The sequence below is a fragment of the Bison bison genome, unplaced genomic scaffold (genome assembly GCF_000754665.1).
Source record: "Bison bison bison isolate TAMUID 2011002044 unplaced genomic scaffold, Bison_UMD1.0 scf7180017864363, whole genome shotgun sequence".
NCBI lineage: Eukaryota > Metazoa > Chordata > Mammalia > Artiodactyla > Bovidae > Bison > Bison bison.
The window spans coordinates 3,316,436-3,327,460 of record NW_011494935.1 but is presented as its reverse complement, the minus strand read 5'-3'; the positions used below and the strand labels follow the sequence as shown (position 1 = coordinate 3,327,460).

Genomic DNA, 11,025 nt, shown 5'->3' with positions numbered 1-11,025 from the left:
ATTTCATACCTTCACACTCCTCTGGCTTAGGCGCGCTGGACGACAGGTGGCGCCCGGGTCCGCCTCACTGCAGAGCTTGTCCCGCTCCCAGCACCTGCTCCGGAGAAGGAGCCCTGGAGCGGTGTCGGTCACTGCAGTGTCTAAAGTACTGTTTCCCAGTCTCTGCACGTACACAGGAAGGAAGCCCGACTCTGGGAGGCTAGGAGTGGTCCCGGGAGGCTTCGTCCCCGCTGTGCACAGCTGGAGACGCGGCGGCGCCAGCCCCGCAGGAGCCCAGCGCACCTCGGCGCGCACTGAGCCCCCCGCTACTGAACAGCGGTCGCAACTCCTGGCAGCGGCAGAAAACAGAAATCTTACGCCACTCATTTATGAGCCTGCTAGAGAAGGAAATTGAAACCTCTTGGTGTGACTTAAAAGACATGGTAACAACTGCTGTGTGATTTCTGGGAACTGGCTCCCCAAGCTTGTTACAACACCATCCTTTCCCCCCGCCCCGCTCCTTTACACACCGCTGGCTTCTTACTCGCTGGAGGCAGGGGTGGGAGGTCAACAACCTGGGACAGAAGGATCAGAGGAGAAACTTTGTTTCTCTGAAGCCACCTAGGCTTAAGGCAGATGGCCAACTCGGTGTTTCCCCAAGCAGGTCCTGGAAAACAGTAGACTCTGGTGTATGTGGAAGGGGAGTAAAACCTAATCCTTTTCCTGACAGGGTACATGTGCTTCTCCAAATGTGGTCTACCCACCAGGGGAATCATTTGCAAAAAATGCAGATTACAGGGCTTTACTTCCATATACTAAATCAGCCGGAAGAGGCCAGAGGTGGTAGCCGTGGGTCTGTGTTACATTTGCGGGAGTAGTTCTCTTAGGAGAAGGCAATGGCACCCCACTCCAGTATTTGCCTGGAAAATCCCATGGACGGAGCCTAGTAGGCTGCAGTCCATGGGGTCGCGAAGAGTGGGACACGACTGAGCGGCTTCACTTTCACTTTTCACTTTCATGCATTGGAGAAGGAAATGGCAACCCACTCCAGTGTTCTTGCCTGGAGAATCCCAGAGACTGGGGAGCCTGGTGGGCTGCGGTCTATGGGGTCACACAGAGTCAGACACGACTGAAGCGACTTAGCAGCAGCAGCAGTTCTCTTACTCCCTGAGTCTGACCAGCTAAAAACATTGAGTTTATATAAACAGAGTAGAATGGTAGTTGCCAGGGGCTGAGAGGTATGGGAAATGGGGGGATGTTGGTCAAAGGGTACAAAGTTTCAGTTATGAGGGATGAGTAAGTTCTGAAAATCTAATGTACATGATGGTTAACTCTAGTTAATAATACTGAATTGTATAGATGAAATCTGCTAATAGTAAATATTCTTGCCACACACACACAAAGGTAACGTGAGGTGATAAGATATGTTGATTAACTTGATTGTGGTGATCATGTCACAGTGTATACTTATATCAAACATCATGTATACACCTTATTCAATTTTTACTCTTCAATTACATCTTAGTAAAGCTGGGGGGAAAAAAAATCAAACCACAAAGTACAAACGCTTCCTGCCCAGATTCTTTATTCTTTCTTATCATGCCCTCTGTCTCCTTTGTAAGTTAAATCTTGCCCAGCATTCCCTTAGCTGTGTCAGAATGAACATATCACGGGCATTTGCTGGTGCTAGGGGTAATGGTTATGAGTGTGGGTTCCAGGATCAGACTGTCCATGTAGAAATCTTAGGTCCTCCCTTCCTTACTAGTTATCTGTTCCTATAAAATAAACTTGGTTATACAAGACAGCGAGTCATTAATTGTTATCTATCATGATTCTGGGAGTTGATTGAGCTCAGCTGGGTGATTCTTACTCAAGGGTAACTTAACACGCCTGGTGGTTGAGGCTGGCTGTTGGCTGAGACCTCAGCTGGCAAGAACATCTACTGTGGCCCCTTGAAGTGGCCTAGGGTTCCTCATAAAATGACAGGTGGGTTCCAAGAGCAAGCATCCCAAGAGAGCAAGACATGGGGAAACTGAATTATGTTACAGGACTTCGGAAGTCCTACAGGGTCACTAGGACCCTGCATTCTACTTGCCTCTTAATAAGAGGAAGCTGTAGAAGTTTTTTTTAAAACCACCACATCTTCTAAAATCTGTATCCTTAGGCAAGTTAGCCTCTTCATGCTTCAGTTTCCTTATCTACAAAGTAATGGTAACCTTGTTCATAGAATGTTGAGAACTAAATGAGCATGTGTGTAAACCCCCAACTGTAGTGCCTAGCATGTAGCAATTGCTCAGAGGTACCCACGTCAGTATTCTTGCCTGGAGAATCCCAGGGACAGGGGAGCCTGGTGGGCTGCTGTCTATGGGGTCGCACAGAGTCGGACACGACTGAAGTGACTTAGCAGCAGTAGCAGCAGCAGTAATTATTCTAGGGATTATCTCATTACTATCCACCTAAGCCTTTGAGGTAGGCATTTGACGCCCAATGTACAGAGGGTAGGACAGGGGTCCTAAGATAATATAAAACTTTCCCAACCCAAACATCTTCCCAATTCTTAGCAAAAGTTCTTCTCCAGGAAGGACAGGGGACATTGGAAAACAGTTACAACTGAGTTTCTGGTCTGAGATAAGTAGAAACCCTCACCTGGGACAGCATTCCTTAAACCACATTTCTTGCACTGTGAAATTGAGTTAGTGGGCCACAGTTAGCATTATTTTAAGTGACCATCTAATTAATAATACAAAATGAGAAATAGAGTACAAAGCAAGTATAAACTTTATGAAACTTATGTTCCTTATATCTGTATGCTTCAGTGGTTTTCAGCTGTGGACAATTTTGTCTCCCAAGGAGACGTCAACTAAAGCGGGATAGGAAATGCTTCCGACATTGAGCAGGTAGAGGCTAGGGATGCTGCTAAGTATCCTACAATTCACAAGAGAGCCCTCTCCCCACTCCCTTAGGAATAAATTATCCAACTCAAACCCTCAAGAAATTCTGGTGTATGTATACCTATATATCGATATCTATGTGTACAGGGTTGCAGTGTGCAATGTTCCATTCTGTGGGTTGTAGTCAAAAAGCTTGAGATTCCCTAGCCTAGAAGACTGCTTGGAAGTCCAGCTCCTGAACCTAGTTCTGCCACTGAGCTTTGCTCACCAGGCCCTAATGACATCTGTCCCTGCTCAGAGGATCTGAATGCACTATTTGTTTTCTCCTGGTTTGCCTTTATTGTCAGATCTCGCCAAATAGGATTTCTCCCAGGAGAGTTGGAGTGTGGCCATAAGTAGCTTCAGAAGAGAACCTTCTGGGACTTCCCTGGTGGTTCAGGGGTTAAGACTGTGCACTTCTAATGCAGGGGTCTTGGGTTTGATCCCTGGTCAGGAGACTCTGATTCCACATGCTGGTGTGGAGCAGCAAAAAGAGAACCCTCTAACACCCATTAACCCTGGTTCAGACAGAAGGTTTTCACTTTCCTGTTGGCCAGTTCTGAGACCCTTGGTTTTCCTTGTGTCCCCACACTGAGCTAATCACTAACACTAGTTGAACACTTTCTGTAAGCCCAACACTTCTCAGTTCCATGCATTGGCTCATTTCTTCCTCATAGCAACTGTGTGAAGAAGATTCTATCATGGAGGTTTTACTAGTGTGGGAACTAAAGCTCAGAAAGGTTAAATCACTTCACTGGGACCACACAGCTGGTCAAGTGCAGAGCTAGGGTTTGAACTCAGCCTAATGACCAGGCTATACTGCCACTTTCCAAGCTATGCTCTGATTGGAACCTAGGCTTGAAACACGTCTATCACACAGACAGACCTGGTAGAAGAGGACGAATTCTAGGCTGGGGCCAGGCAGTGTTTAGTCTTGTTCTGACTCTCCCCTTTATCAGCCATGTGACCCTGGAGAGGAACTTTTAGAGGTTCAGCTTCCCAGTCTGTCAGGTGGGGATTCCTGTACCTGATAAGTCTGTCTGAAACTGCTCTGGGAACACTATGGACATGGAACTGCTTGGGCCAATCCTTTAAAGACACCCACCCTGGCCAGTCCTTTAAAGACACCCACCCTATCAACTCTCACCTCTTTGACATGCCTCTTCATCCAGGTTCTCATTTGTTGCCTCTTAGAGCCTCCTGTATCCATCAGCTTGGGCTGCCAAACAAACTCTACAGACGGGGTGGCTTAAACAACAGACATTTCTTTCTCACAGTTCTGGAGACTGGAAGTCTGAGATAAGGCACAAGCAGACCTGGTTCTCAGTGAGGACCCTGTTTCTGACTTGCAAGTGACTTCCCTCTCACCGCGTCCTCTCATGACTGAGACAGGATGCTCTGGTGTTGCTTCCTCTTATAAGAGCACCCATCCCATCACGGAGGCCCTACCCTCCTGACCTCATCTAAACCTAATTACCTCCCGAAGGCTCCACCTCCTAACACCAACACATCGAAGGTTAGGGCTTCAACTCGAATCCTTTCTCCCTGGAACTCCCAAACCCCTTTATCTACTGGCCTCCAATGGCAACGACACTGTGTCCTTCCAAAATTCCTGTGTCTTCAGGGAATGTCCAATCTCCTCTTCCAGACTGAAATTTTCACAAGACAAACCCTGTGTTTTATTTGCTTTTGTTTCGTTGGCTCCTGGCTTTGTGTAGGCGCTCAACAATAGCTTGTAGGATAAGTGAAAGAACAGTGGGGGAGTGAGGTACAGGTGTGAGTGGTTGCTGGGTTTCAGGTGGTGTCTGGCAGAGACATGAACGTGCTTCCAGCAGTAGCAGCTGGCACTACATGTGAGAACAGTCACCAGGTTTTTACACTTTCATCTGCTCCTGAGCTGTTCTGGAAGCTTTGTATATAGATGCTGCTTTTCTGAATGAGGCCATCAGCAAGGGCCAATGCTCTTTATCTTACTAATCCCAATGAAGTTGTCTCCACAAATAGCTTGTCTCGGAGGATTGTGCATTGAGGAGAGAACAAAAGTGGAATCATAGATTGGCAGAGCTTAGGGGTTGTCTTTGACCCAGTGCTTCTGATTGTCAGACAATAGACAGAAGCCTAGAGAAGGGTGGGGATTTGAGAGCTGGGCTATGACCAGATGCCTGGCCTTCAGACTCCTGCCTCCACTGAGGGGTATATGAAAGCACTAACTACAAAAACACAGGGGTGCTGGGTAGGCAGGACCCAGCTGACATTCTTCAGATGCCACTTCCTACAGGAAGCCTTCCCTGACCAGGACTGCCCCTGGCCCAGCTCCCAGGTTAGAGGTAGGAGCCCCTGCCATGAGGTCCCCTAGCACTCTGTTCTGCTGTGAAAGCATTCTGACACTCATGGGAGGTAACATACACTCATTCATTCAAAAATATTCAAGCACCTACTGTATGAGAAGCACTATTTTAGATGCTGAGGATATAACAGTGAACAAAACAGACAATAATATCCACCTTCACGAAGCTTGCATTTCTAGTGAGCATAGGAAGACAAAAAACAAAACATAAAAACAGATAAAAATATATAACATGCTCAGTTCAGTCGCTCAGTTGTATCCAACTCTTTGCTACCCCATAGACTGCAGCATGCCAGGCCTCCCTGTCCTTCACCATCTCCCGGAGATTGCTGAAACTCATATTCATTAAATTGGTGACGCCATCCAACCATCTCTTGCTCTGTCATCCCTTTCTCCTCCTGCCTTCAATCTCTCCCAGCATCAGGGTCTTTTCCAGTGGGTCATATAACATGCTAGGCATCAATAAGCACTGAATGATGTGGGCGGTGAGGAGTTCAGTTTTAAATAGGACAGCCAGAGGAATCAGATGACCCCTGAGAGGTGACATTTGAGGAAAGATGGAAAGGAGTTGAGGGAGGAAGCCACATGGACAGAAGGGGAACTAGGCAGAGGTGTCAGCAAGTGCAAAGGCCCTGAGTAGGGAGCTGCTGCTGATGCTGCTAAGTCGCTTCAGTCGTATCCGATTCTGTGCGACCCCACAGACGGCAGCCGACCAGGCTCCACCGTCCCTGGGATTCTCCAGGCAAGAACACTGGAGTGGGTTGCTATTTCCTTCTCCAAAGCATGAAAGTGAAAAGTGAAAGTGAAGTCGCTCACTCGTGTCCGACTCTTAGCGACCCCGTGGACTGCAGCCCGCCAGGCTCCTCCATCCATGGGATTTTCCAGGCAAGAGTACTGGAGTGTTCCCCAATTTGAGGAACAGCAGAGGCCAGTGTGGCCACAACGGAGCGAGGGAAGGGGAGGGGCCTGGGAGAGAACGTCAGAGCAGACTGAACATTTGTTCACTCCCCACTTCCCAACGCACACTCTTCAGTGAACTAAATAGGAAGACAAACATGGCCAATTCTTGGCTGCTAAGCTTCAGAAGGCAGGTCCAGGTACAAGGTGGGAGGACTGTGAGAGGATGCACGTTCTTCTGAAGTGACATGACATTTCTTCATAGCTTCACTCTCACCCTCAGCCAGCCTAAATAAAGTTTCTGTGGACTGATAGGGAGGGTGAAGATGGTCCTGAAGGAATCTACTGAGAGCAGGTCAGGTAGCTGGAAGCTACCATGTCTGTTTCCAGGGCCAGGTGGAAGTCCACCCAGAATCTGAGCTGAGGATTGGTTGCTCTTCTCTTTTTTGGCATCTGCTGAGGACGCTTGGGGATAACAGGCAGAGTGAGGCCAACCTTCATCTGGAGAAGTGATGCTCAGTACTTTGCCTAGGTCCCATGCACTACCCTCCCAAGGTCCCAGGGCACTTACCTATCACCTCCATGCCCCAGATGGTAGACGAAGCCTGACACTTGGGGTCTCACCAGGAGACGATGGTGGTAGACACCACCCCACCCCAAATCCTGTCACACACGTACATGGGATTCCCTGGTGACTCAGCCACCTCTCATCCAGGCTGGGCTCCGTGAGGGCTCCATCTCTCTTGTGTATGTTTCTCTCTGGATTTGGCCACTTCTATATATCAAGAGAGTAAAATCTGTTGAAATCCATGTATCTGTTAGGAGATTTGGGTTGTTATGCTCAGTTTTCTCTGGTTTTTATCAGACTCTTAAAGGAGCTGTTGGTTTAAGAAGGTTCAGTACACATAAGGTGGCCCACAGATATTAAAAATAATGCCCAGTCTGGCCAAGCTCTTCTGTATTTCGTCTCATCCCATTGTGAGGTCAGTGCTAATTGTATCCACTATTTTCACGCAGGGCGATCAGTCTCAGGCCTGAGTAGCTTGTTCAGACAGTGGAGATGGGCCTTGAACCCAGGTACATGTTCAGAGCAGCCCAGTGTCCCCTTCTCCCACTCCTTTATCACGGGATGCACTATCCCTAAGACACCCAGGCTTCCCTCACACACATATTCTGGCTTTGTCACTCTAGAATGTTCTATAACATTATTTTTTTATTAAATTTCACTTTTCCTTTTAGTTTGGGCTGACTGCTTTGAGTGATACGTTTCTTTGTGCTATAAGACACAAAATTCTTTTACTCTGTCATAAACTTGTGTCTCTTTTCCTCAAGTTGGACCTGAGTCCTAAAACCCTGACATGTGATGAATAGCACTGAATTTTTTTTCTTTGTCCTTTTACTCAGATTTTCTGAACTTCATATATCAAAGTAATGAACTGAATAACTAATACTCTGCGAATAGCTACCCTTTATCTCAGGGTGCCAAGTGACTGGCACGGTGTGGTTTTACCCTCATAATCTCATTTGATCTTTCTAATATCCCTATGAAGTAAGTATTATTATTATTACTATTTTATAGTTGAGGAAACTGAGGTTGTGGCAGGAGTGGGATTTGAGCCCAGAACTGCAGGATTAACTACTGCCCTTGCCAAGCCACTGCCCTCTTTACTTTAGTTGCTGTAAAAATGTATCCCTGTGCATGCCTCAGGGGTGACAAATGACCCAGCAGTGGTTGGGTAGCTGGAGATGATAAAGTAGGGCTGCTTTACGGCCAGTTGCGAGGTCAGAGCAGAGAGGACCTGCTCTCCCCAAGGGCTCTTGATGAACTCATGGCTTTGGCTGGGGTACACCGCAGTGAGACTTCCTGGAGAGGTCAGTGTAATGCAGGCCCTGGCTGGGGGCAGATCTGGAACCTAGCATTCTCTGGGGATGTGAGTCAGCTTGGTCAACCTTCCTTCTGGAAAGAGGTATGAGGCTGTCACTGCTATTTGTGCTGCCTGGGTGGCCTCCAAACACCAATCATGTCTGAGGTCATTGGAACTGAGCAACTCAAGGAATACCTTTGGTGACTGTGGCTTCAGATACCCGAGGTCCAAATTATAACTTGCGTCTGCCCAGTGATTCACAGTTCAGTGTTTACACCACAGTGAGCTCATTGAATGCTTTGTGCGTCCTGCTGGGCTCTGATGATCGTGTCCATTTGATAGATGCGGAAACAGATGAGAAGAGGCAAGGTCAATTGCCCAAGATCTTGAACCCAGGTCCTGTTGACTCCAACTCCCGTTCACTGGTGATCTTCAGACTTCATGCTGTGGAGCCCTTGAGTATTTGGGGCAGGCCAGGGAAGGGGCTGAGGAGGTGCAGGAGGAGGCCAAGGGGCTGAGGCTCTGTCTTCCTTTTCCTACTTCACTCCAGGCCACACTTGCATCAGGATTCTGTGACAGACTTGTTTGAAATTTTTGTGTTGCTAAGAAAATATTTTCAGAGGACTCTCTCAAATGGTACTTTCTTCTCTGGGAATTGGGTGTAGGCTCTTCCTTCCCAAGGACTCCCTTTTTTCTATAGAGGCAGGGAGATACCTGCTCTTTGTTGGAGAATATACTCAATCCCAAGGTGGCAGCACAAGGGAAGGGAAACATGCTGGACAGGGTTGCAGCAGGTCTTAGTCCTAGGTTAGTGTGACTTGGCAAGTTATTTACCTCACCCTCTGTATCTGTTAAGATGAGGGCATTGGCCAACATAATTCTGAACATCCAGTTTCATTCAAGTCACCAGTGAATCTGGGATATCATGCTTAGTTCATAGGATCTTAAACAGAGCTGAGTCACTTGAAATTTGATGAACATGTAGTAATTTTTTTTGTATGCATTTTTTTTCCCCCTGGAAGGTGTGCCTATAGCTTTCATCAGAATCTCAAAGGGGTCTGTGATACAGAACATCTAGCATTTCAGGATTTTTTTTTTTTCTCTTTTTGGCAGATATGCTAGGGAATCATATTTCTCCTTAGGGAGGGGGCTAAAGTTATAAGAATGGTGTGAGAAAACTATTTGGAGAAAGGAAACAAGGGAAACTTATAAAGACAAGCAGAGCTAAAAGATGGAAGCTAGATCAATGAGTAAGAGCCTGTGAGCAAGTGGGCAGTACTATTTAAGCTCCTGGATCCAGCCATGCCTGATACCCTAACATTTTTCAGCTAAATAAATGACTGCTCCTCCCTTCTTAAGGCATTTTCTATTTCAATCATCTATAGGATAAATGACTGATGTGCTAATATTATTGGAAGAAGCTACTGCCATTTAAAAAATTAATGAATCACAACATAGAAAAAGCAAAACAGGAAGAGAAAGGGATTGAGGGGGTTTCCTCTTGGGTTTTTTTTTTTTTTTTCTTTCAATTTCAGGGAAGAAGAATGCTCCTTATTTTGTTCCCCATCCTTTATTCTTTTAGCAAACCAGTGCCTTTTAGAGGCAGAAAAGACCTTAGAATCAATCTTGACATTACACAGATGGGAAACCAAGATCCAGAGGCGATGTGACTTTCTCAAGGTCATATACTAAATTGGAAGCAGCTGTGAGAATAGAACAGAAGTTACCTTCTTCAAGGTATGCTCCTCCTCTCTGCAAATCTTTCCTCAGTGATTCTTTTCCAGGCAGGCTCTTCAGTTAGCAGAGCTTAGGAAAGTTCTTACACCCATATATGTTGTATCCACACATGGATCCTTACCTTGTCCAGAAAATTCTGCAGTCTGGCTTTCTTTTTCCAGTTCCATGGGCACAGGCTAACAATGCAGTGTTTTGTCCAAAGATGTTGGAGGAGGTAAGGGACCCAAGCGCTCACAGGTGACAGGCCCACCTAGGTAGCCCCAGCTAGGATTGGGGTCCTGGGGATCTGGACCAGGGCAGGCATTGCCCACGGCAGGAGGATTTACAACTGCTAAGGATCAAAAGCAGACAAGCAGGATTTATGGGACAAGTCCAGGGGGTCACTTTCAGCCACAGGGTTAGATTAGTGCAGCCCTTAAAGGCAGGAATAGCAAAGGCAGATACCGGGGCCAAGCCGGGGCCAGCACAACCATTACCCACAGGGTCGGCAGGAGAGAGGGGCATACCTGAACGCGAAGGTAAAGGAAAGTCAAGAGCCTACCTGCCACCGCATTCACAAACCACTCAAAGCCGCACAGGAGAAATGACCTTTAATGTCCGACTTTTGTTTCCAACCCGCCAAAGTGACACCCTTCAGGGAAGTACAGGAGGGGCCTGAGAGGTAAGAAATCAGGAGACACACAGCGCCCCGGCGCCTCCTGGGCGCACGCACACTCGCTCTGCCCCACTCGCGGGCGGCCCCACACACGCACACACGCAATACACGCACATCGCACAGACACACGCACGTGACCCCACAGTTAAATACATGTACAGAAGGACTCGTTTAGGTATATACAGAGAGAGAGAGAGACGGAAATCCCGGCCGGCGTCGGGTCCCCCAGGCTCTCAGCATGCTCGGCCCAGCTCTCAGCGCTGTACCTGGCACCCATGCCCCTGCCAGAAAAGCAGCTGCCCCTCTTCCCGCCCCCTCCCCCGTTTCCCTGTGGGGCCCGGAGTCTACCGGGCGCCGACACTCCCGTCCCCCCTTCGCCCGCCCTCCCCCCACGATGATGGGCTCCCCAGGGAAAGGAAGCGGTGCGCGGGGACCCTAAAACTGCCCGGGCGCCAGGGGCATGTTGCTTTTGAAGCCGGGCTGCCCGTTGGCCACGTCGGCTGCGGCCTCGTGGCCGGCGTCCCCGTCAGTCCCGGGGCTCTCGGGCTCGGCAAGGAGCTTGAAGGTGAAGAGCGGACCCGAGTCGCGGCGGCCGCGGCGGCCCGGGGGCTCGGG

General features: G+C 48.2%; 1 protein-coding gene across 1 annotated transcript in view; it reads right to left on the bottom strand.

Moving 5' to 3' along the window:
* Nucleotides 1-10,845: 10,845 nt before the first annotated feature.
* ADRA1B (adrenoceptor alpha 1B) overlaps nucleotides 10,846-11,025 on the bottom strand; it is a 61,536-nt gene continuing 61,356 nt past the window's right edge. The window contains exon 3 of the mRNA XM_010855347.1: nucleotides 10,846-11,019. Within this exon, the coding sequence (XP_010853649.1) occupies nucleotides 10,846-11,019 (174 nt within the window). The remainder of the gene's footprint in view (nucleotides 11,020-11,025) is intronic.